This window comes from Chrysemys picta, chromosome 13 (genome assembly GCF_011386835.1).
Source record: "Chrysemys picta bellii isolate R12L10 chromosome 13, ASM1138683v2, whole genome shotgun sequence".
NCBI lineage: Eukaryota > Metazoa > Chordata > Testudines > Emydidae > Chrysemys > Chrysemys picta.
The window spans coordinates 5,532,037-5,556,819 of NC_088803.1; the positions used below are offsets into that span (position 1 = coordinate 5,532,037).

At 68.7% G+C, this 24,783-nt stretch overlaps 3 protein-coding genes across 5 annotated transcripts; 1 reads left to right on the forward strand and 2 right to left on the reverse strand.

Moving 5' to 3' along the window:
- Positions 1-21: 21 nt before the first annotated feature.
- Positions 22-1,593, forward strand: C13H14orf119 (chromosome 13 C14orf119 homolog). Its single transcript, XM_005290170.5, has 2 exons — positions 22-158; positions 581-1,593. Exon 2 carries the CDS (start codon positions 581-583, stop codon positions 932-934), a length of 354 nt encoding a protein of 117 aa, XP_005290227.1. The 5' UTR covers positions 22-158; the 3' UTR covers positions 935-1,593.
- A 4,071-nt stretch (positions 1,594-5,664) lies between these two features.
- CEBPE (CCAAT enhancer binding protein epsilon) lies at positions 5,665-7,474 on the reverse strand. Of its 3 annotated transcripts, none has more exons than XM_065565316.1 (3): positions 7,274-7,474; positions 6,512-7,243; positions 5,665-5,996 (listed from the first exon to the last, which is right to left on the reverse strand). In XM_065565316.1, the coding sequence occupies exons 2-3, from the start codon at positions 6,890-6,892 to the stop codon at positions 5,691-5,693; spliced, it is 687 nt and encodes a 228-aa protein (XP_065421388.1). In that variant the 5' UTR covers positions 6,893-7,243; positions 7,274-7,474; the 3' UTR covers positions 5,665-5,690. The 3 variants fall into 3 exon arrangements, with proteins under 3 accessions (XP_065421388.1, XP_065421389.1, XP_005290194.1); XM_065565317.1 differs by having other exon boundaries at positions 6,512-7,150; positions 7,181-7,474; XM_005290137.5 differs by having other exon boundaries at positions 6,512-7,474.
- A 2,738-nt stretch (positions 7,475-10,212) lies between these two features.
- On the reverse strand, positions 10,213-22,529 carry SLC7A8 (solute carrier family 7 member 8). The gene is given in 12 exon segments (XM_005290138.5): positions 10,213-10,767; positions 11,722-11,899; positions 12,848-12,997; positions 13,184-13,280; positions 13,412-13,515; positions 13,782-13,905; positions 14,326-14,479; positions 15,790-15,849; positions 15,852-15,914; positions 17,764-17,915; positions 17,997-18,201; positions 21,164-22,529. Coding segments are annotated over 12 exon segments (1,545 nt in total). The 5' UTR covers positions 21,291-22,529; the 3' UTR covers positions 10,213-10,636.
- Between the last annotated feature and the right edge of the window lie 2,254 nt (positions 22,530-24,783).

Genomic DNA, 24,783 nt, shown 5'->3' on the forward strand with positions numbered 1-24,783 from the left:
TTATTTCCGCCGCCAGCCGATGGCGCGTCCGTGCGCTCGGGCCGCTCCGGAACCGCTCGTGTACTTCCGCCCGACACTTGCGGGCGGGGCCACGGTGAAAACGAGGCTGGGCCGGGGGCTACGCGTGGAGACGCCTGACGGTCGCGGAACGGACCCGGGTGAGGACTGAGCTCTCCCCCGGCCGGGCTCTGTCCCCCTCCCTGCCCCAGGAGGCGGGGCTAACAGCATCGGGACGGGGCTATCCCGGGGGCGGGTCTGTGTCCGGGGTCGGGGATGTGTCCAGGGGCGGGGCTAACAGCACAGGGGCGGGGCTGTACCCAGGAGGGCGGAGCTAACAGCACAGGGGCGGGGTTGTACCCAGGAGGGCGGAGCTAACAGCATAGGGGCGGGTCTGTACCCAGGAGGGCGGAGCTAACAGCATAGGGGCGGGTCTGTACCCAGGAGGGCGGAGCTAACAGCAAAGGGGCGGGGCTGTGCCCAGGAGGGGGGGCTATCCCCAGGGGATGGGGCTAACCGCACTGGGGCTGGGCTGTGCATGGGGTGGGGGCTCTGACCCCGGCGCTGACCCCTCTCTCCCCAGATGGCGGAGCGCCCCCTGCCGGCGCGTGGGGTGGCCCAGGAGATGCGCTGTGTCCTGCACTGGTTCTCGGGCTGGGCGCCCCCCCAGCGCCAGCGCTTCCTGCGGGACCTGCTGGCCAAGGCTGTGCCCGGCAAGCTGCGCCCCCTGCTGGAGGAGCTGGAGGGGCTGAGCCTCTCCGGGGCACCCGCCCCGCCCCCCTCCCTCTTCCAGTGCCAGCTGCGCCTCTGGGACCAGTGGTTCCGGGGCTGGAGCGAGCCGGAGCGCAACCACTTCCTGGCCCGGCTGGAGCAGGTCGACCCGGACTTCGCCGCCCACTTCTATTGCCAGCTGGCGGCCACCGCCGGGCAGGAATAGGTGGCTGGGGGCTGCCCCCCGGCGCCGCACCAGGGACCCCCTTCCCGGTCTGCGCTGGGGGGTGAAACCCCCCCCACATCTGCTCACCAGCCTCCATTCCGCGGAAGCAGTTTACGTAGGACCTACCGTAAGCTGGCATGTTTACAGAGCACCTGCAAAACGTCACCAGCAGGGGGCTCTGTGACAACCCCTTCCCCAGTGTGGCTGGATGAGCCTCGATTTCATTGAGGACTTCTGTTTATGTGGGTCCTACAGTAAGTCGGCCTGTTGACGTGGGACCGAGAAGAAGTCGGCAGCTGTGGGAAAGGCGTCTCTCAGGATGCACATCGCTGTCCTCAGGTGACAATAAGTGAGTCTGTTTCTGTAGGGCCTACACATCATTGTATCAGCCAGCCACGTGCCCAGCGGGCGACCCGCTCCGTGCCAGCCTCCAGGCCAGTCACCACGGTGGCATCTGTTGATATAGTCCCTACAATGCTTTCCGCGCCTCACCCGCAGCATGAGCTACACCAGTGGCAGTTTCTTCATGGGGACTCGTTTACATAGGACCTACAGGCCTGTCCTGAGTGCCTGGAGCAGCCAGCGGAGGCCCGGGGAGGAGGACCGGGGGGGGGGGGGGTCACCGAGTTGTTTATAAACAGTGAATGGGTCCAAAAGCACCAACACAGCACCCCATGTGGTCTGTTCACAGCGCTGCCATGCGTGGGGGCTGGGAGACAGGACTCCTGGGTTCTTTCCCACCTCTGGGACGGGGCTGGTGGGTTAGAGCAGGGGGGTTGGGAGCCAGACTCCTGGGTTCTCTCCCAGGCTCTGGGAAGGGGGTGGGGTCTGGTGGTTAGAGCAGGGGGCCTGGGAGCCAGGACTTCTGAGTTCTCTCCCGGCTGTGGGAGGGGAGCACAGAGGGTGAGGGTTTCCCTGGTTGGGGTGGGGGTGCAGAGGGGGTGGGGGAGGGGAGGTGCAGAGTCGGGGAGGGAAGAGGGAAGCGGCATAGAGGGGGCAAACAGGGCGGGGGAGGGGAGGTGCAGAGTCTGGGGGGAAGGGGAAGCGGCGTAGAGGGGGCAAACAGGGCGGGGGGGGAGGTGCAGAGTCGGGGGAGGGGGAAGCGGCATAGAGGGGGGCGCACAGGGCGGGGGAGGGGAGGTGCAGAGTCGGGGGAAGAGGGAAGCGGCATAGAGGGGGCGCACAGGGCGTGGGAGGGGAAGTGCAGAGTCGGGGGGGGAAGGGGGAAGCCTTGTAGAGGGGGATGCACAGGGCGGGGGAGGGGAGGTGCAGGGGTGGGGGAGGGAAGAGGGAAGCGGCATAGAGGGGGCAAACAGGGCGGGGGAGGGGAGGTGCAGAGTCAGGAGGGGAAGGGGGAAGCGGTGCAGAGGGGGGCGCACAAGGCGGCAGAGGGGAGGTGCAGAGTCGGGGAGGGAAGGGGAAGCGGCGTAGAGGGGGCAAACGGGGAGGGGAGGTGCAGAGTCGGGGGAGGGGGGAAACGGCGTAGAGGGGGGCGCACAGGGCGGGGGAGGGGAGGTGCAGAGTCGGGGGAGGGGGGAAATGGTGTAGAGGGGGATGCACAGGGCGGGGGAGGGGAGGTGCAGAGTCGGGGGAGGGGGAAGCGGTGTAGAGGGGGCGCACAGGGCGGGGGAGGGGAGGTGCAGAGTCAGGGGAGGGGGGAAATGGTGTAGAGGGGGGCACACAGGGCGGGGGAGGGGAGGTGCAGAGTCTGGGGGGAAGGGGAAGCGGCGTAGAGGGGGCGCACAGGGCGGGGGAGGGGAGGTGCAGAGTCGGGGGAGGGGAAGCGGTGTAGAGGGGGTGCACAGGGCGGGGAAGGGGAGGTGCAGAGTTGGGGGGGAAGGGGGAAGCCACGTAGCGGGGGATGCACAGGGTGGGGGAGGGGAGGTGCAGAGTCGGGGGGGGAAGGGGGAAGCCGCGTAGAGGGGGATGCACAGGGCGGTGGAGGGGAGGTGCAGAGTCGGGGGAGGGGAAGCGGTGTAGAGGGGGCGCACAGGGCGGGGGAGGGGAGGTGCAGAGTCAGGGGAGGGGAAGCGGCGTAGAGGGGGCGCACAGGGCGGGGGAGGGGAGGTGCAGAGTCAGGGGAGGGGAAGCGGCGTAGAGGGGGCGCACAGGGCGGGGAAGGGGAGGTGCAGAGTCGGGGGGGAAGGGGGAAGCCGCGTAGCGGGGGATGCACAGGGTGGGGGAGGGGAGGTGCAGAGTCGGGGGGGGAAGGGGGAAGCCGCGTAGAGGGGGATGCACAGGGCGGTGGAGGGAAGGTGCTGAGTTGGGAGGGGGAAGCGGCGTAGAGGGGGCGCATGGGGGGGTAGGGGATCTCCCAGCTCCGCCCTGCGGGTGGCGAGAGCCTGGCCGGGAGTTTCGCAAACCCGGGGGGGCCTCGGGGTAACGGCCTGTTTCACAATTAGGTGCAATCTCCCCGGCCGGGGGGGGATCTGGGGGACGGGAGGACATGGGGGACGCTCCACCCCTGCGGGGGACAGTGTCTCTGCCCCACCCCCCCAGGAAGGTCTGGAGGTTGAGACACCGACCGCGGGCTGAACCAACCGGCATTGCACAACGCCACGGCCGGGGGAGGGGCGACCGGCCAGAGCACAGGACCCAGGCGTCCGGGCCAGTGCCCTGCAGGTCCCGCATCGCTCCCAGGCCAGCAGAGAGAGCCTGGGATGGGACCCAGGCGACCGGGCCAGCCCCCGCGGGTCCCCCATCGCTCCCAGGCCAGCAGAGAGCCTGGGATGGGACCCAGGCATCCGGGCCACCACCCCACGGGTCCCCCATCGCTCCCAGGCCAGCAGAGAGAGCCTGGGATGGGGCCCAGGCATCCGGACCAGCCCCCGCGGGTCCCCCATCACTCCCAGGCCATCAGAGAGAGCCTGCGATGGGACCCAGGCATCCGGGCCAGCCCAGTGCAGTCCAGGCAGGGGTTGGGGGGCAGCGAGCCAGCCTGACTGGGATCCCCCCAGCTTTGGGGGTCCCCTGCTCAGGCCCCCCATTCCATGCCCCCTAATTTGGGTGACCTCCCTGCATTTGTGGCTGGACCAGGGTTGCTGTCCTGCTCCTGGCCCGGCTGTGTCTCTGCCTCAGTTTCCCACAATGCCCCGCAGCCCAGGGTTTCTCGTCCGACCCCGCCTGCCCCCTGCGGCTCCACGTCCTTCCCTGGGGGGGTGGTGGCGAATGGAGACTATGGGGCGCTGGGCCCCTGAAATGGGTGAGAAATCCTGTGAAGGTGACCCCGGGGACCAGCAATCGGTGCCCTGCCCCGCCCCCCACAGATCACCGGGATAGTGACCCTGGGGACCAGCGATCGGTGCCCTGCCCCCCACAGATCACCGGGACATTGACCCCGGGGACCAGCAATCGGTGCCCTGCCCCGCTCCCCACAGATCATCGGGACAGTGACCCTGGGGACCAGCGATCGGTGCCCTGCCCCGCCCCCCACAGATCACCGGGACAGTGACCCTGGGGACCAGCGATCGGTGCCCCGCCCCCCACAGATCACCGGGACAGTGACCCCGGGGACCAGCGAACGGTGCCCCGCCCCCCACAGATCACCGGGACAGTGACCCCGGGGACCAGCGATCGCTGCCCCGCCCCCCACAGATCACCGGGACAGTGACCCTGGGGACCAGCGATCGGTGTCCCGCCCCCCACAGATCACCGGGACAGTGACCCCGGGGACCAGCGATCGGTGCCCTGCCCCGCTCCCCACAGATCATCGGGACAGTGACCCCGGGGACCAGCAAGCGGTGCCCTGCCCCGCCCCCCACAGATCACCGGGACAGTGACCCTGGGGACCAGCGATCGGTGCCCCGCCCCCCACAGATCACCGGGACAGTGACCCCGGGGACCAGCGATCGGTGCCCGCCCCCCACAGATCACCGGGACAGTGACCCCGGGGACCAGCGATCGCTGCCCCGCCCCCCACAGATCACCGGGACAGTGACCCTGGGGACCAGCGATCGGTGTCCCGCCCCCCACAGATCACCGGGACAGTGACCCTGCGGACCAGCGATCGGTGCCCCGCCCCCCACAGATCACCGGGACAGTGACCCCGGGGACCAGCGATCGGTGCCCCGCCCCTGCCCCCCACAGATCACCGGGACAGTGACCCCGGGGAGCAGCGATTGGTGCCCTCCCCCGCACAGATCACCGGGACAGTGACCCCGGGGATCAGCGATCGGTGCCTTCCCCCACAGATCACCAGGACAGTGACCCCGGGGAGCAGCAATCGGTGCCCCCGCCCCCAGATCACCGGGACAGTGACCCCGGGGACCAGCGATTGGCGCCCCCTACCCCGTCCCCCACAGTTCACCAGGACAGTGACCCCGGGGACCAGCGATCACTGCCCCCCCCCGCACAGATCACCGGGACAGTGACCCCGGGGACCAGCGATTGGCGCCCCGCCCCCCACAGATCACCGGGACAGTGACCCCGGGGACCAGCGATCACTGCCCCCCCCGCACAGTTCACCGGGACAGTGACCCTGGGGACCAGCGATGGGTGCCCTCCCCCGCACAGATCACCGGGACAGTGACCCCGGGGACCAGCGATGGGTGCCCCCCCCCGAGATCACTGGGACAGTGACCCTGGGGACCAGTGATCGCTGCCTCCCCCCCCAGATCACCGGGACAGTGACCCCGGGGACCAGCGATTGGTGCCCTCCCCCGCAGATCACCAGGACAGTGACCCCGGGGACCAGCGATTGGCGCCCCGCCCCCCACAGATCACCAGGCCGGGCGTGTCAGCGGGTTTATTGGGTGGCTCAGCTGCAGGCCCCCAGCCCCTTGCCCAGCATGGCGGCCTCGGGCACCTGGCGGAACAGGGCCCGGAGCGTGTCGAGCTCCTGGCTCAGCTGTGCCACCCGGCTCTGCAGCCGCTCGTTCTCCGCCGCCAGCTCCAGCACCCGCTGCTGCGTCTCCAGCACCCGCCGCTTGGCCTTGTCCCGGCTCTTGCGCACGGCAATGTTGTTCCGCTCCCGGCGCAGCCGGTACTCCAGGCTGTCCTTGTTCACCGCCTTCTTCCCCTTCCCCGGGCCCGGCGAGGCCAGCAGTGGGCTGCAAGGGGGACCCTGGGGAGAGAAACGGCCAGGTGGGATTGCGGGTCAGGAGTGAGGGGCACTGTGGGGCGTGGGGGGCTGCAGGAGGGGAGCGGGAGGGCGCTGGGGTCTGCGAGTCGGGAGTGAGGGGCACCGTGGGGGGGAGCAGGAGGGTGCTGGGGGGGCTGCAGGTCGGGAGTGAGGGGGACCGTGGGGGACAGCAGGAGGGAACTGGGGGGGGCTGCGTGTCGGGAGTGAGGGGCATGGGGGGCTGCAGGAGGGCGCTGGGGGGCTGCGGGTCGAGAGTGAGGGGCACCGTGGGGGACAGCAGGAGGGAACTGGGGGGGGCTGCGTGTCGGGAGTGAGGGGCACCGAGGGGCATGGGGGGCTGCAGGAGGGCGCTGGGGGGCTGCGGGTCGAGAGTGAGGGGCACCGTGGGGGACAGCAGGAGGGAACTGGGGGGGGCTGCGTGTTGGGAGTGAGGGGCGCCGTGGGGGGGAGCAGGAGGGCGCTGGGGGGCTGTGGGTCAGGAGTGACGGGCACCTTACCTTGAGTGTGCGCAGGGCCGGGCCGGTGCCCCCCGGTGGCAGGCTGATGGCAGTTTGCCCGCAATGCGCCACCTGGAAGGGCAGGGGGTTGTAGCTGCTGCGGCGCCCGGGCTCCGCCCCCCGTGGCTCCTCCTTCACCAGGGCGCTGTAGCCCTTGTGGGGGCTCCCGTAGCCCCAGGGCTCCCCCTGCAAGTAGCCCGGGAAGGGGGTGCTCTTCGGCGCCCGCTGCGGGGGGCCCTGCAGAAGCTCCGACAGCAGCTGCTCATCGCCAATGTAGGCAGCCAGATCGATGGAGCCCTCGTGCTCCCCGAGTGCCCCCATCTCTGATGCCATGGGCCGCGGGGGGGCCCTCTCGCAATCGTAGAACCCCCCCTGCGACATGGTGTGCTGTCTCCCTCCGCTCGCCTCTCGCTCGCTCCTTCGCCTCTCGGGCCTCGCTCGCTCCTTCGCCTCTCTCCCTCGGCTCGCCTCTCGCTCACTCCTTCGCCTCTCGGGCCTCGCTCGCTCCTTCGCCTCTCTCCCTCCGCTCGCCTCTCGCTCGCTCCTTCGCCTCTCGGGCCTCGCTCGCTCCTTCGCCTCTCTCCCTCCGCTCGCCTCTCGCTCGCTCCTTCGCCTCTCGGGCCTCGCTCGCTCCTTCGCCTCTCTCCCTCCGCTCGCTCGCTCCTTCGCCTCTCTCCCTCCGCTCGCCTCTCGCTCGCTCCTTCGCCTCTCGGGCCTCGCTCGCTCCTTCGCCTCTCTCCCTCCGCTCGCTCGCTCCTTCGCCTCTCTCCCTCCGCTCGCCTCTCGCTCGCTCCTTCGCCTCTCGGGCCTGGCTTGCTCCTTCGCCTCTCTCCCTCCGCTCGCTCGCTCCTTCGCCTCTCTCCCTCCGCTCGCCTCTCGCTCGCTCCTTCGCTTCTCGGTCCTCGCTCGCTCCTTCGCCTCTCTCCCTCCGCTCACCACTCGCTCAAACCTCTGTGCCCTCAGTCACTTTCTCATTTGTTTCTCTCTTGTTCTCTCTCTCGTTCCTTCCTTCCTCGCAGGCTGCGTCTGCCACTTCTTCTTGCCTCTCTTCCTCTTTTTCACGCCAATTTGTTCCTTCGTTTCTTTCTCTCCGTTAGTCACTTTCTACTTCGTTCCCCTCTCCGCCTGTTCGTTGCTTTCTTGGGTTTCCGTCTCTTGCTGATTTTCTCTCTCTCCTTTTTCTCGGATTCGTTCCTTTTCTCTCTCTCCGTCAGCCCCTTTCTCCTGCTGTCTTTCCTCCCCTCTGTCTGGGTCTAATCCAGACACCCCCCCAACCTCCCGGAGTCCTTTGTACCTTCTCTCTCTTCTCTCGGCCCTGGTTCGTTCCCTCTCTCCGTCCGGGGCTCTGTCTCGCTCCCCAGCTTCTCTACCCAGCTCTGCCTCCTTCTCTCTCTCTGCGTCTCTCTCTCGTTCCCCCCATCCCCCCGCCCCCCTTTTCCTTCCTCTTTCCGACGGGCTCCCCGGCTCCCCCTGCTGATGGCCCCAGTGGCCCCCACCCTGCGACAGCCCCAGAGAGGGGGCCCCCTTCCCTGCCCCCCAAAGGGGCTGGGCTGATGGCAGGGTCGTCTCCCCTCAATATTCGGGGGAGCCCAGGGGGCCATAGCACCAACTCCTCCCTATGCCCCCCCTTTTCAAATAACACCCCAACTTCACCTCTCACAGCCCCCAGTCCCGCCCCATGGCCCCCAAGCCACACCCACTGATTGACTCCGCCCTCTGCCCCCCAGCTCAGCGGTGCCCCTCACTTGCAACCTGCAGCCCCTGATAGCCCAGCCCTGAGGGTGCCCCTCACTCCTGATCCGCAGCTCCCTGCTAGCCCAGCCCTGCCCCCCACACCCTGCCAGCGCCCCTCACTCCCAACCCGCAGCCCCTGCTACCCAGCCCTGCCCACCCCGCTGTCCTGCCGGTGCCCCTCACTCCCGACCCGCAGCCCCTGCTAGCCCAACGCTGGGCTTCCCACCCCTCGCCCCATACAATTGCCCTGGGCCCGTCAAGCCGGTGGGGCAGGCCTGGGGTGTGAGGGCCATCACTGGCCACAAGGTGGCACCATTACATGAAAAATCCCATTCCAGGTGCTGTGGGGAGGCCACTGGCTGGGTGGGGGGAAGCTCCTGGCATGGGGTGGGCACTATGGGTCAGGGATCACTAGGTGTGAGTGGGGGGTTCGTGCAGTGGGGGGCACTGGCTGGGGGTGTAGGTCCCAGCAGGGGGTGCTGGAAGGTGCTAGGTGTGTGGGGGTGTCCCAGCAGGAGATGCTGGGGGGCACTGACTGGGGGGTGAGCTCCTAGCAGCGGGGGCTATGGGGTGGGCAGCACTGGCTGTGGGTGTAGGCTCCAGCAGGGAGGATTATGAGGGTCTCAATAGGGGGCGCTGTGGTGTGCCAACAGGGGGTGCAGCGGGGGTCTCAGCAAGGGGCGTTAGGGAGGGGCCTGGGGGGGTCCCAGCAAGGGGTGTTATGGGGGGTCCCAGCAGGGGGCAGTGGGGGGGGTCCCAGGAGGGGCCCGGGGGATCCCAGCAAGGGGCATTGGAAGGGTCCCAGGAGGGCTCCAGGGTTGCTAGCAAGGGGCATTGGGGGGGTCCCAGGAGGGGGCACTGGGAGAGGTCCCAGCAAGGGGCACTGGGAAGGTCCCAGGAGAGGCTTGGGGGGGTCCCAGCAAGGGGCGTTATGGGGGGTCCCAGCAAGGGGCGTTATGGGGGGTCCCAGGAGGGGGCACTGGGGGGTCCCAGGAGGGGGCGTTGGGAGGGTCCCAGGAGGGGCCCAGGGTTGCTGGCAAGGGGCGTTGGCGGGGGGTCCCAGGAGGGGCCCGGGGAATCACAGCAAGGTTCGTTGGGAGGGTCCCAGGAGGGTCCCAGGGTTGCTGTCAAGGGGCGTTGGGGGGGGTCCCAGGAGGGGCTCAGGGTTGCTGGCAAGGGGCGTTGGGGGGGGTTCCAGGAGGGGCCTGGGGAATCACAGCAAGGTTCGTTGGGAGGGTCCCAGGAGGGTCCCAGGGTTGCTGGCAAGGGGCGTTGGGGGGGGTCCCAGGAGGGGCTCAGGGTTGCTGGCAAGGGGCGTTGGGGGGGGTTCCAGGAGGGGCCCGGGGAATCACAGCAAGGGTCGTTGGGAGGGTCCCAGGAGGGGCCCAGGATTGCTGGCTAGGGGCGTTGGGGGGGGTTCCAGGAGGGGCCCGGGGAATCACAGCAAGGGTCGTTGGGAGGGTCCCAGGAGGGGCCCAGGGTTGCTGGCAAGGGGTGTTGGGGGGGGGTCCCAGGAGGGGCCCAGGGTTGCTGGCAAGGGGCACTGGGGGGGGTCCCAGCAAGGGGTTTATTCATAGATTCTAGGACTGGAAGGGACCTCGAGAGGTCATCGAGTCCAGTCCCCTGCCCGCATGGCAGGACCAAATACCGTCTAGACCATCCCTGATAGACATGTTATGGGTAGGTCCCAGGAGGGGGCACTGGGGGGTCCCAGGAGGGGGCACTGGGGGGTCCCAGGAGGGGCCTGGGGGGCTCCCAGGATGGGGCACTGGGGGAGGTCCCAGCAAGGGGTGTTATGGAGGGTCCCAGCAGTGGGCACTGGGGGGGATCCTGGGAGGGGCCAGGGGGTCCCGGAAGGGGTGTTAGGGGGGGTCCCAGCAAGGGGGCACTGGGGGCATCCCAGGAGGTGGTGTTGGGGGGTCGCAGCCCTCACTGTCCCCAGCCCCCCCAGCCAGGCTCCGCAGCGCTGAGGTCACTGTATTTATTACATCGAAAACCAGAAACAAATGGTGGAAAAGGCCACAAAGTCGGGGCCCAAACGTTGGGGGCCAGAGAACGGGGTTAAGGCATCTGCGAGTGATGAAGCTCCCACCTCTGCCAGCAGGGGGCGCCGTGGGGAGTGGGGTGGGGGCTGTAGGAGGGGTGGGCACCATGGGGATTGGAGTGTGGGGAGCGGGGCAGGGCGGGGGCCGTGGGGAGTGGAGTGGGGGCTGTAGGGAGCCATGGGGAGTGGGGGCCATTGGCGGGGGTGGGCACCAGGGGGAGCGGGGCGGGGGCTGTAGGGTGCCGTGGGGAGTGGGATGGGGGCAGCGGAGTAGGCGCCGTGGGGAGCCGGATGTGGGGCGGGCGCCGTGGGCACCGTGGGGCGCAGTCCATGGCAGGGTGGAGGGCTCAGTCGTGGGGCTTGTCAGGGTCCCCGGTGTTGCACATGGGCTCCAGCTGCTCGGTGCGCTCAGGGTCGGGGGGCTCCATCTCAGGGTACACCACCCCACAGAGCTTCTGGGTCACCCGCGTCACCGCCGCTGGGGGGAGACAGGGGGTCAGAGAGCTGGGGGGCCCGGGCTCTTCCTCCAACCGCTGGCCAGCTGCTCCCCTTCCCCCGCCCCTCTGCGCCCCTTCCCCCGCCCGGCTGCGCCCCCTGCCCCCGCCCCTCTGCGCCCCTTCCCCCGCCCGGCTACGCCCCTTCCCCCGCCCGGCTGCGCCCTCTGCCCCCGCCCCTCTGCGCCCCTTCCCGGCCCGGCTGCGCCCCTTCCCCCGCCCCTCTGCGCCCTCTGCCCCCGCCCCTCTGCGCCCCTTCCCCCGCCCGGCTGCGCCCCCTGCCCCCGCCCGGCTGCGCCCCCTGCCCCCGCCCGGCTACGCCCCTTCCCCCGCCCCTCTGCGCCCCTTCCCGGCCCGGCTGCGCCCCTTCCCCCGCCCCTCTGCGCCCCTTCCCCGCCCGGCTGCGCCCTCTGCCCCCGCCCCTCTGCGCCCCTTCCCCCGCCCGGCTGCGCCCCCTGCCCCCGCCCCTCTGCGCCCCATCCCCCGCCCGGCTACGCCCCTTCCCCCGCCCGGCTGCTCCCCTTCCCCCGCCCCTCTGCGCCCCTTCGCCGCCCGGCTGCGCCCCTTCCCCCGCCCCTCCTCCCCCCTTCCCCCGCCCTGCTGCGCCCCTTCCCCACCCGGCTGTGCCCCTTCCCCCGCCCCTCTGCGCCCCTTCCCCGCCCGGCTGCGCCCTCTGCCCCCGCCCCTCCTCGCCCCTTCCCCGCCCGGCTGCTCCCCTTCCCCCGCCCCTCTGCTCCCCTTTCCCCGCCCGGCTGCACCCTCTGCCCCCGCCCCTCCTCGCCCCTTCCCCCGCCCGGATGCACACTCTGCCCCCGCCCCTCTGCGCCCTCTGCCCCCGCCCCTCTGCACCCCTTCCCCTGCCCCTCTGCGCCCCTTCCCTCGCCCGGCTGCTTCCCTTCCCCCGCCATCGCCCGGCCGGCTGCCCCACCCCCACTCACCCAGGCAGGTGTAGACGGCGGGTGGCTTGTGGTGCCAGGCCACGCCCAGCCCGTAGACGGGCACCCCGGTCAGCATGATGGCCAGCCCCACGCCGCACACCACCGGCTCCGACCACAGGCTGAAGAGCAGCAGGAAGGCCCAGAAGAGCAGGTAGAGCACGGGGAAGAACAGGCTGACCTGGGGGGACACGGGGACTCAGCCGGGGGCGGGACATGCAGGAGCTGGGGGCAGGGCAGTGGGCAGTATATGCAGGGCAGGGCTCACTTGGTGGGGTGGGGCACACAAGGTGGGGGGCACATGGGGCGGGGGGGGCTCACCTTGATGGGGTGGGCCATGCAAAATAGGGCGGGGTGCAGGGGGCGGGCCATGGGTGCTGGGGGCAGGGCACACAGGGCAGGGGGCGGGCTCACCTTGATGGGTTGGGCCATGTGGGGCAGGGGTGGGGAACGGGCGTAGGGGGCGGGCTCACCTTGATGGGCTGGGCCATGTGGGGCTGGGGGTGGGGAACGGGCATAGGGGGCGGGCTCACCTTGATGGGCGGGGCCTGTGGGGCTGGGGGTGGGGAACGGGCATAGGGGGCGGGCTCACCTTGATGGGCGGGGCCTGTGGGGCTGGGGGTGGGGAACGGGCATAGGGGGCGGGCTCACCTTGATGGGCGGGGCCTGTGGGGCTGGGGGTGGGGAACGGGCATAGGGGGCGGGCTCACCTTGATGGGCGGGGCCTGTGGGGCTGGGGGTGGGGAACGGGCGTAGGGGGCGGGCTCACCTTGATGGGCCGGGCTATGTGGGGCTGGGGGTGGGGAACGGGCGTAGGGGGCGGGCTCACCTTGATGGGCCGGGCCATGTGGGGCTGGGGGTGGGGAACGGGCGTAGGGGGCGGGCTCACCTTGATGGGCCGGGCCATGTGGGGCTGGGGGTGGGGAACGGGCGTAAGGGGTGGGCTCACCTTGATGGGCCGGGCCATGTGGGGCTGGGGGTGGGGAACGGGCGTAGGGGGCGGGCTCACCCTGATGGGCCGGGCCATGTGGGGCTGGGGGTGGGGAACGGGCGTAGGGGGCGGGCTCACCTTGATGGGCCGGGCCATGTGGGGCTGGGGGTGGGGAACGGGCGTAGGGGGCGGGCTCACCTTGATGGGCCGGGCCATGTGGGGCTGGCGCCAGCGCAGCACGATCTGCCCAGCCACGGTCACCCCATAGAACAGGTAGTTGATGAACCCCACGTAGTTGATCAGGGTGTAAATGTCACTCGTCACCAGCATCAGCAGCGTGGACAGGCACTGTAGGGAGGGGGGCGATGGGGCGGGACCATGCTGGACCCCGCCCCATCCCAGAAACCCCACCCACCACCATGCCGCAAGCCCCACCCCTGGGACTAGAGACCCAGCACCCACTCCGCAAGCCACGCCCCTGATCCAGAGACTCCTCCCCCACTCTCCAAGCTCCCCCCCGCCCCAGTGACTCACGGTGAAGAGTAGGGCGGGGATAGGGGTGCAGCGCTGCATGTGGATCATGGCCAGCAGGCTGGGGAGGTGGCCCTCACGGGCTCCTGCGAAGAACAGCCTGTGGGGGAGGGGAGACGTAAGCATGGGAGAGCTCTCGGTGCCATCAGTAGGGTTCAGGGTGAACGCCAGGCTGCGGGGAGACAAGGGAGGAGACTCCATCCCCTCCCCCCAAGGGGCAGGGTCACTCACCGGGAGGAGGTGAAGAGGGAGCCATTCACACCCCCGAAGGTGGACAGGGCCACGGAGATGGGCATGATCCAGGCCATGACACCCAGCAGCTTCTCCCCAAACGTCTGGGGAGGAAAGAGGGGAGGAGTCAGGGAGAGAGCTCAATGCAGGGGCAGGGCCAGCAGCTCCTGCTCTGGGTGGGGCTCAGGCAGGGGCGGGGCTCTGGCTGGGGGCAGGGTTCAGGCGGGGTCGGGTGTCACCACAGCCACGGTGTTGGAGGCCAGCAGCTCCTGGGGCGACATGGCAGTGACGTAGGCTCCGTTGGTGGGGTGGGGGGGGCTGTGGGTGGGGCTCAGGCAGGGGCAGGGCTCTGGCTGGGGGCGGGGCTCACCACGGCCACGGCGTTGGAGGCCAGCAGCTCCTGGGGCGACATGGCGGTGACGTAGGCCACGTTGGCGAAGACGTAGACGAAGGTCACCAGGGGGATGGAGATGAAGATGGCCCGCGGCAGGTTCCTGGGGAGGGGGGAGTGTGAGTACGCGAAGCCCCCCGGAAGCCGGGGTCCCCCCAAGGCAGACTGCCATCCCGCGGACACCAGGGTTCCATATTAGGGGGCACTGTGACCCCAGGGAAGGGAGGGATTGACGTCGGCAGCGCCCAGACGTCAGGGTTCCCCGGCCAGGCACTGACAGCGGGGGGGGGTGGGGGGGGTGTGCCCGAACACTGGTGTTCCCCGACCAGCCACTGACAGCAGGCGGGGGGGCTCGGATGCCGGGGTTCCCCGGCCGGGCGCTGACAGTGGGAGTGTGGGGCCAGCACGCCGGAGTTCCCTGGCCGGGTGCTGACAGCGAGGGTGTGGGGCCAGGACGCCAGAGTTCCCCAGCCGGGCGCTGACAGCGGCGTGCGGGGCCCGGACACCGGGGTCCCATGCTGACCTGTAGGGGTCGACCAGCTCCTCGGTGACGTAGTTGAGGAAGTTCCAGCCGCCGTAGGCGAAGGAGCCCTGCAGGAACGCCAGCGCCACCATGCCCACGTCCACCTGTGCGAAGGACTCAAAGGCGTGCCGCGGCTCCAGCCAGTAGTAGTGCCCTGCACACAGGCGTCACCTGGCATGTGTACCCCCTGCTCCCCGGTGCCCTGCCCTGCGCCCAGCTGGCCCGGCTGTCCCCCTGCCCCCCCGGTGCCCTGCCCTGCGCCCAGCCGGCCCGGCTGTCCCCCTGCCCCCCGGTGCCCTGCCCTGCGCCCAGCCGGCCCGGCTGTCCCCCTGCCCCCCCGGTGCCCTGCCCTGCGCCCAGCCGGCCCGGCTGTCCCCCTGCCCCCCCGGTGCCCTGCCCTGCGCCCAGCCGGCCCGGCTGTCCCCCTGCCCCCCCGGTGCCCTGCCCTGCGCCCAGCCGGCCCGGCTGTCCCCCTGCCCCCCCGGTGCCCTGCCCTGCGCCCAGCCGGCCCGGCTGTCCCCCTGCCCCCCCGGTGCCCTGCCCTGCGCCCAGCCGGCCCGGCTGTCCCCCTGCCCCCCCGGTGCCCTGCCCTGCGCCCAGCCGGCCCGGCTGTCCCCCTGCCCCCCCGGTGCCCTGCCCTGCGCCCAGCCGGCCCGGCTGTCCCCCCTGCCCCCCCGGTGCCCTGCCCTGCGCCCACCCGGCCCGGCTGTCCCCCTGCCCCCCCGGTGCCCTGCCCTGCGCCCAGCCGGCCCGGCTGTCCCCCTGCCCCCCCGGTGCCCTGCCCTGCGCCCAGCCGGCCCGGCTGTCCCCCTGCTCCCCGGTGCCCTGCCCTGCGCCCAGCCGGCCCGGCTGTCCCCCTGCCCCCCTGGTGCCATGCCCTGCGCTCAGCCGGCCCGGCTGCCCCCCGGTGCCCTGCCCTGCGCCCAGCCGGCCCGGCTGTCCCCCTGCCCCCCGGTGCCCTGCCCTGCGCCCAGCCGGCCCGGCTGTCCCCCTGCCCCCCCGGTGCCCTGCCCTGCGCCCACCCGGCCCGGCTGTCCCCCTGCCCCCCCGGTGCCCTGCCCTGCGCCCAGCCGGCCCGGCTGTCCCCCTGCCCCCCCGGTGCCCTGCCCTGCGCCCAGCCGGCCCGGCTGTCCCCCTGCTCCCCGGTGCCCTGCCCTGCGCCCAGCCGGCCCGGCTGTCCCCCTGCCCCCCTGGTGCCATGCCCTGCGCTCAGCCGGCCCGGCTGCCCCCCGGTGCCATGCCCTGCGCCCAGCCGGCCCGGCTGTCCCCCCTGCCCCCCGGTGCCCTGCCCTGCGCCCAGCCGGCCCGGCTGTCCCCCTGCCCCCCTGGTGCCCTGCCCTGCGCTCAGCCGGCCCGGCTGTCCCAATGCCCCCCTGGTGCCCGCCCTGCGCCCAGCTGTCCCAATGCCCCCTTGGTGCCTGCCCCGTGCCCAGCTGGCCTGGGGGTCCCGGTGCCCCATCTCACCCTTGCAGATCTGCACGATGCCCATGATGATGATGAGCGCCAGGGCCAGCAGCTTCCGGCCGTGAAGATGTCCTGCACCCGCGTCGCCCAGCGCACACTGGCGCAGTTCACCCATGTCAGCAGCACTGGGGGCAGAGGGAGGGCTCAGGCGGGGGTGGGGCAGGGCTCTGCCCGCCCCCCAAGGTCACCCTGGCCCCGCCGGGGAGATAACCACCCTGGGCCGGGGATGTTGTGGCGACGGAGCTGCCCGCTGTGGGGATCTCAGCCAGGGGCTGGGCAGGAGCCCCATTGACTCAAATGCCCCGGACGCCTGGGTCCCGTGGCCAGGCTGCTGCAAGGGGGGAGGTGCAAAGAGTCCAGGAAAACCGGGGGAGGGGCTGGCTCCAGGCCCCGACTGCACCAAACAGCCCATCCCCCTCTCCCCTCCCCGCCCCCGAGCCACCCCCTCTCCTCCCCTGGAACCTGACACCGGGACAGGCAGAGCTGGGGGGGGAGGGAGGTTTCCCCCCCTCGCCACAGGCTGTAAACAACTTCCCGCCCAGCCCCCGCCAGAGCCACCCCCGCTCGGTACCCTCCTGCCAGCCACATGCCCCCCCCAATATCTTCCCATGTACCCCAACGCCCTCCCACACCAACACCCCCATGCACACCCCCACACCCCAACATTCCCATGCACACCCCCACATCCCCCACCCCCATGCACACCCCCGCACCCTCCCGCACCCCAACACTCCCACGCACACCCCCGCATCCTCCCCCACCCCCACGCACACCCCCGCATCCTCCCCACACCCCAACACCCCCACGCACACCCCCCATCTTCCCCCATCCTCCCACACCCCAACACTCCCATGCACACCCCCGCATCCTCCCCCACCCCCATGCACACTCCCGCACCCTCCCCTCACCCCAACACCCCCACACAAACCCCCGCATCTTCACCCACACACACCCCAACACCCCCCCACACACCCTGCACCTTCTGTACACCCCCATGCACACATCCCCACCCTCCCACACCGCAACACCCCCACGCACACCCCACACCCCAACATCTTCACACACACCCCAACACCCCCATGAACTCAACACCCCCGCACCCACCCCACACCCCAACACCCCCATGCACTCCCCCACCCTCCCACACCCCCACGCATCCTCCCACACCGCAACAGTCCCCCCACCTCTCACATGCCCACCCGTCCCCCGCGCACCCCCAACCCAACACCCCCTCAACACCCCCCCACACTCCCTGCACCCCAACACCCTCTGCATACCCTCCCACACCCCCATGCACATCCCCCACCGCCACCACCCGCCTCACACTCCCCAACCCAACACCCCCGCCACCCCCAACCCAGCACTGCCCTGCACACAGTCCAGCATTCACCCCCGCCACAGTCACCAGCACTCAGAGAACGGACCCAGCCCCCACAACTGGCCTCAGCACCCAGACGGGAAACCGATCCCCAGATAACACCTTGCTGGTGCCCCTCACTCCCAACCCGCAGCCCCCTGTTAGCCCAGCCCTGCCGTGCCCCTCCAGCCCAGTGCCCCTCACTTCCGACCTGCAGCCCCCTGTTAACCCAGCCCTGCCCCCCACAGCTCTGCCAGTGCCCCTCACTCCCGACCCACAGCCCCTACTAGTCCAGCCCTGCCGGTGCCCCTCACTCCCAACCCGCAGTCCCTGCTAGCCCAGCTCTGCCCCCCTCAGCCCTGCCGGTGCCCCTCACTCCCGACCTACAGCCCCAGCCAGCCCAGCCCTGCCCCCCTCCAATCTCTGCTGGCTTGTCCCCACCCAGGGAGCGGCAGGACACAGGGACACAAACATGTTGCCAGCCAGACGCCCGCAGACACTTTCGTGCTGAGCCAGCAGTGACTCGGCGACTCGGGGCCCCCCAGAGCGCAGCTGGGGCCGGCTGCAGGTACCAGCTAGAGTAGTGGTGGCAGCACTGGGAGTGGCAGGGTACTCACGCAGACACACGCCCGCCAAGAGGCGGAGCCCGCCCTCAGGCGCCAGGCAGGTGGGGAAGAGCGGGTGCAGCACGTAGTTGGCGAACGTGAGGGCGATGACGGCCTGGTTGGTGGGGTAGATCACCAGCACCGCGATCCACAACCGCAGGAACCTGGGGGGCACAGCAGGGTGTGAGAGGGGGTCTGGCCCCTGCTGCCCCCCAGCCAGCCCCCCGGGGGCCCTGCCTCCTTACCCAGCCAGCCCCCCAAAGATGTCCTTGACGTAGGAGTAGTCGCCGCCGGACTTGGGGATGGTGACACCCAGCTCCGCGTAGCACAGCGCCCCCACGGCCGTGATCAGCCCCGTGATGATCCACACAAGCAGCGCCAGCCCCACGGAGCCCGCGTTCTCCAGCACGCCCTTCGGCGACACGAAGATCCCCGACCCAATGATGTTACCTGGGGGCGGAGAGATGGGGACGGGGGTTAGAGACAGGGCTGCCCCGCCACTGCCTGAGTCTTCCGAGAGCCTGGGCCAGTCACTCGGAGAGGCTCTAGATGGAGACTGCCCCGCCGCTGCCTGAGTCTGCCGAGAGCCTGAACCAGCCGCTACGACAGCTGTGAACTGCCCCGCCGCTGCCTGAGTCTGCCGAGAGCCTGAGCCAGTCGCTCGGAGAGGGGTGAACTGCCCCGCTGCTGCCTGAGTCTGCCGAGAGCCTGGGCCAGTCGCTAGGACAGCTGTGAACTGCCCCGCCGCTGCCTGAGTCTGCCGAGAGCCTGGGCCAGTCGCTCGGAGAGCTGTGAACTGCCCCGCCGCTGCCTGAGTCTGCCGAGAGCCTGGGCCAGTCGCTCGGAGAGGGGTGAACTGCCCCGCTGCTGCCTGAGTCTGCCGAGAGCCTGGGCCAGTCGCTAGGACAGCTGTGAACTGCCCCGCGCTGCCTGAGTCTGCCGAGAGCCTGGGCCAGTCGCTCGGAGAGCTGTGAACTGCCCCGCCGCTGCCTGAGTCTGCCGAGAGCCTGGGCCAGTCGCTAGGACAGCTGTGAACTGCCCCGCCGCTGCCTGAGTCTGCCGAGAGCCTGGGCCAGTCCCTCGGACAGCTGTGAACTACCCCGCTGCTGCCTGAGTCTGCCGAGAGCCTGAACCAGTCGTTCGGAGAGCTGTGAACTACCCCGCCGCTGCCTGAGTCTGCCGAGAGTCTGGGCCAGTCGCTAGGACAGCTGTGAACTACCCCACCGCTGCCTGAGTCTGCCGAGAGCCTGGGCCAGTCGCTCGGAGAGGGGTGAACTGCCCCGCCGCTGCCTGAGTCTGCCGAGAGTCTGGGCCAGTCGCTAGGACAGCTGTGAACTACCCCGCCGCTGCCTGAGTCTGCCGAGAGCCTGGGCCAGTCCCTCGGACAGCTGTGAACTACCCCGCCGCTGCCTGAGTCTGCCGAGAGTCTGGGCCAGTCGCTAGGACAGCTGTGAACTACCCCGCCGCTGCCTGAGTCTGCCGAGAGTCTGGGCCAGTCGCTAGGACAGCTGTGAACTACCCCACCGCTGCCTGAGTCTGCCGAGAGCCTGGGCCAGTCGCTCGGAGAGGGGTGAACTGCCCCCTGCATCTCAGGGGAGTGTTATCTCTGGAGTCTAATGATAAAATTTTAAATGTCATTCCAGATCCCCTACGCTAGCCGTGCCTCCATCCACCTCCCCTCATACATATCCCCGTCTCTCTCACCAGCCAGCCGCCCTCTTTCCTGGCTCCATGGGCTCCATTAACAAATTACACTGCTGTGGCTGTGGGTGGGAGCCAAGGTGTGGGGGTGGTGGAGCAGCATGGCTTCCGGGGGGGGGGGGTACAGCATTACAAAGAGAGGGGGAGAGGTGCAAGGCTGGGGGGGAATGGGAGGTGGGTTTTTGCTGAGGGATGGCAGTGGAGGAAAGGGGAGAAGGGGGCAGAGGGCCCAGGGCCTGGTGGGGGGATGGAGGCTCTAGACTCGGAACTAACCCCCTCATTAGCAACCAGCCCTTCATTAACGATCGTGCCCCTCACTCCCGACCCGCAGCCCTGCCTCTCGGCTGGCAGAGAAGTGTGGGGGACCCCCAATAGGGGTAGCCGCAGGGGAAGGGGCATGGGGGGGGCGCAGGATCCTGGCTGGGGAGGAGGGAGGGATGCGGGAAGGGAAGGAGTGGGGCAGAGTCCTTAACTGTAATCTTATCAGGTTAGATTTCCCCCCATAAACTAGGCCATGGGAAGGGACTCTGACCTGGTGGGGGGAAGGGGCACAGGCAGGGCTGTGGGGGTCAGGGCTGGGCTAGCAGGGGCTGCGGGTCGGGAGTGAGGGGCACCGGCGGGGCTGGGGGGTCTGAGCTGGGCTAGCAGGTGGCTGCGGGTCGGGAGTGAGGGGCACCGGCAGGACTGGGGGGCAGGGCTGGGCTAGCAGGAGGCTGCGGGTCGGGAGTGAGGGGCACCGGCAGGGCTGGGGGGTCTGAGCTGGGCTAGCAGGGGCTGCGGGTCGGGAGTGAGGGGCAGTGCAGGGGGTGTCTAGGGGGCTGGCCCTGTCTCTGAGCCCCCCACCTTCCCCCATGCACTGGCGTCTCCGGGCACCTGCTGAGCGGCGCCATCTGGAGCAGGATTAATGGAGCCGCCAGGAATTCACGCTCCATGGCTCCGATCCATCCGAGCGGAAAACAGCCCTGACCCCGTCCTCTGCTACTGCAGGCTGGAGCGCCCGGCTCTGGGGAGGAGTGCGGGGGCTGGTTATACAGGGACCCCTTGCCCAGTTCTGAGATGTGGCTGACTCTGGGGTGGGGAGGGTGGGGGCTAGTTATACAGAGACCCCTCAAGTGGCACTGAGATGTGGCTGACTCTGGGGTGGGGAGGGTGGGGGCTAGTTATACAGCGACCCCTCGCGTTGCACTGAGATGTGGCTGGCTCTGGGGTGGGGGATGGGGGCTAGTTATACAGAGACCCCTCAAGTGGCACTGAGATGTGGCTGACTCTGGGGTGGGGAGGGTGGGGGCTAGTTATACAGAGACGCCTCGCGCGGCACTGAGATGCGGCTGGCTCTGGGGTGGGGGATGGGGGCTAGTTATACAGCGACCCCTCGCGTTGCACTGAGATGTGGCTGGCTCTGGGGTGGGGGATGGGGGCTAGTTATACAGCGACCCCTCGCGTGGCACTGAGATGTGGCTAGCTCTGGGGTGGGGCCCCCTCACCGGCTGAGGGGGGGGCTGGCAGCACTGGGAGCGCTAATCGGATCAGAATAACAGGAGCACAAAGTGACAGGCAGCTCCAGGCTATTTATAGAGCCAGCCAGGCTTGGTGGGGGCGAGAAAGGGGGAAGGAGAGGTGGAGAGACAGGAGAGAACGAGGCACAGTGGGGGGGGCAGTGGCCCCATTGACCAGAGTTGGGGTCCCTCCTCCCCTGCACCCCCCCACTCACCCACGATGATGCCGCAGGCGCTCACTAGCCCGATCTCTTTCTTGAGGCCCACGCCACCCTCTGCCGGCTGATCTGGGCCATCTGTGGCCTTCTCGGAACCGCCCCGGCGCCGTGCACCCTCCTCCATGGTAGGGGACTGGACCAGACGGTGCTGGGGAACACTGGGCACCGATCCGGAGTGGATCCGGAGCCAGCTGGGTCCTAGAACTGGGCTGCTTCGGAGTCACTTGTACTGGACACGTATGCCTGGGAACTGGGCTGGTTCTGGACTCAGATCTTCTAAAGCCAGAATGGTCTTGTCCTGCTGGTTCTGGACTCAGATCTTTTAGAACCGGAGCGGTTCTGTGTATCTCCCTCCTGTTCTGGTTCTGGCTCCCTAGAACCCAGCTGGTTCTGTCTTCTTGGTTCTAGGCTTAGATCCCCTAGAACCAGAGTGGTTCTGTCTCTGTTGTTCTGGACTCAGATCTCCTAGAACCCAGCTGGTTCTGGTGTCCCTGGAACTGGGCCAGTTCTGGGTTCAGATCATCTAGAACCCAGATGATTCTGGATTCCCTGGGACTGGATTAGTTTTGTCTCGGTCTGGGTCTGAACCTCCTAGAACCCAGTTGGTTCTGGACTGGGACTGTTGTTCTGTTTCACACTCTGTATCTGGTACCCTTAGAACCAGGCTGGTTTGGGGCCTCTGATTCTGGTGCCAGACACGCAGATCCAGTTCCCTCTCACATCAGTTCTGGGCTTGTGTCCCCTAGAACTGGTCCAGTTCTGTCCCTGGCACTCTGGTTCTGACGGCAGCTGGTTCCTTCCAGACCCGGATCGGAAACTGGTTCTGGTGCGGTTCAGTCCGAGCTCTCTGGAACCGGCCGCTCCGGCCCCTTGCTCACGAAATCTCAGCGCTTGTCTCTCCTTGTTTACTCGTTTCCCTTTCCGTCCTATACCCGGCGGAGGAGGGGAGAGAGCGCAGCCTGGAAACCCGAGACCGGTTTGATCTCGCTCGGCTTCCTCCTTCTCGTCGCCTGCTTCCTTCCCTTGCTCCGGTTTACACGGGGCTCGCCAGCCCGGAATATTCGCCTTCCAGCTGAGACTTCTCCCCGGGGGCTTTTCTTGCTCCCCCTTTCCGGCGCCCAGTTCTGCCCTCGGCACCTCTCACTCGCTCGCCCGGAGGTTATACAGAGATCTCTTGCCCGGCACTCCTCCCTCGGGGAATTTCTCGCTCCCTCCTTCCAGCGCGGAGTTCTCCTTCTGCCAGGGGGTTTCTGCTCCCCAGCGGTCCCTGTTTCCGGCTCGCTCCCTCGCTCTCACATGGAGCTGGAGCCCGGCTCCCAGCGACCGACCCGCGGGGGAGCCAGACTCCTCCCCCGGCCGGCCCAGAGCCACTTCCCTTCTGCTGGCTGCATCCCCCTTTCAGTTCCTCCTCGCTCCCGCTTTTCCTTTCCATCACTCCACTTCTGTCTTGTTCTTTCCATCACTCCACTTCTCTGTCTCGTTCTTTTCTTTCTCCTTTTATCATTCCATTTCTCTTCCTTTCTTCTTCTCTTTCTATCACTCCATCTTTCTTTTTCTTGTTCTTTCACTTCAACTTTTCTTTCAATCATCACTTCATCTTTCCTTTTCTTTCTGTCCCTCCATCTACCTACCTTTCTTTCTTTCTCTTTCCCTTTGCCATCTCCCTCTTTCCTTCTCTCTCTCTCTTTCTCCTCATCTAGCCCAGGTGCCCCCCAGGGAGGAGCACAACCCTCTCGAGACCACAGCGCGGCTCCCCCAGCCCTGCCAGTTGGGGTCAGCCCCTCCCTGGATCCAGTAGGGTGACCATATGTCCCGATTTTATAGGGACAGTCCCGATATTTGCAGCTTTGTCTTATATAGGCCCCTCTCTAGGAAACCGTGCGCTCCATGTCAGCCCCCAGCCAGCCCTGCTCAGCACCTCCTGCAGTGAGATCTAGTGGGGGGAGGCCCACAGGCTCAGTGGTGGGGGGGGGATAATTATCCTGTGGCAGGGAGTTCCACGGAGTAATTGCATCAACATAACCATCCATTGCCCCCCGCACTCCTCCATCAATCCATGCATCCTTCCCTCCCCAGTACCTCCCTCTCCTCCCGTCTCTCTTCCTCTACCCCCATCTCTGTGGGACAGGATCTGAGCCCATCTCCCCCTCCAGGGGCGCCACCAGCTTTTCGGCCACCCTAGGCGATGGAAGGTCCCGCCGCCGAAATACCTCCGCAGTCGCCGCCCCCCAAATTGTAGCGCTTTAGGTGACCGCCTAGGTTGCCTAATGGGTTGCGCCAGCCCTGCCCCCCCCCCCCAGGGCAACATCCCCCCCCCCTGCTAACCACCCATCCCATCCACCCCAGGGCTGGAGGAGGCACTTCCTGCCTGCCCATCCCCCACCCCACACCTCCACCACTGCCATCCCTCCTTCCAGCCCAACCTTCGCTCCCACTTGGCCCTGAGAGATGCTGATAATGGGGCCAGGCCCGGACTTTCCCCCCGCCGCTGGCGGGGTCAGCGGGGCAATGTGCTGAGCAGGGAAGCAGGGGGTGGGGGGGAGAAAGACATGGATAGATGCATGGATAGATCCGAGGGGTGGACAGATGATGGGGGTCACCATGCACCCTGGTCACGCCCACTCCGGCTGTGGGGTCAGGGGGGCACAGCCTGGTTCCCGCAGAGTAGAGTTGAGAAAAGGGAGGGGGAGAGAGCCACTGTTCCCCCACCCCCATGAGCTACCGGCACCTAGGCCTAGGGCCCCTCCCCATGCCGGGGGCACCCCCCAAACCCAGAGGAATGGAGGAAATTGGGGAGGGGGTATAGGATCCAGAGACCCAAGGGGAGGGGATCCTGCTGCGGGGGGGGGGAGGGGGAGAAAGGGAGACTAGAAGCTGTTCTCTCTCCCCCCCCCCCCCCCGCGCACCCAGCTCACCCAGACCCACACATCCTGAGTCAAGGCTGAGCCTGCCCTGCCCCCTGGTGGCAGCGCCCAGCCATGGCCCAGTCTCACAGGGCAGCTCTAGCGGGACATGTGCTTCCCCCCCCACACACTCCCTCCCTTCTCCAGCCCTCCCCAAACCCCACTCTCACCCTCCTCCCCCAACCCCCCACTCCTTCCCTACTCCTCTCCCTCCTCCAGCCTTCCCCATCCCCCCTCTCCCTCCCTCCTCCCCCAACCCCCCACTCCTTCACTCTTCCTCTCCCAGCCCTCCCAACCCCCCGACTCCCTCCCTCCTCCCCCAACCCCCACTCACTCCCTACTCCCCTCTCTCCTCCAGCCTTCCCCAACCCCCTCTCCCTCCCTCCTCCCCCAACCCCCACTCACTCCCTACTCCTCTCTCTCATCCAGCCTTCCCCAACCCCCCTCTCCCACCCTCCTCCCCCAACCCCCACTCCTTCCCTCCTCTCCAACCCCCCCACTCCCTCCCTCATCCTCTCCCTGCCTTCCCCAACCCCCCACTCCCTCCCTACTCCTCTCCCTCCTCTAGCCTTCCCCAAACCCCACTACCCCCACTCCTTCCCTCCTCCTCTCCCTCCTCCAGCCTTCCCCAGCCCCCTACTCCGCCAACCCCCCACAAACCCCACTCCCTCCCTCCTGCTCCAACCCCCCACTCCTTCCCTCCTCCAGCCTTCC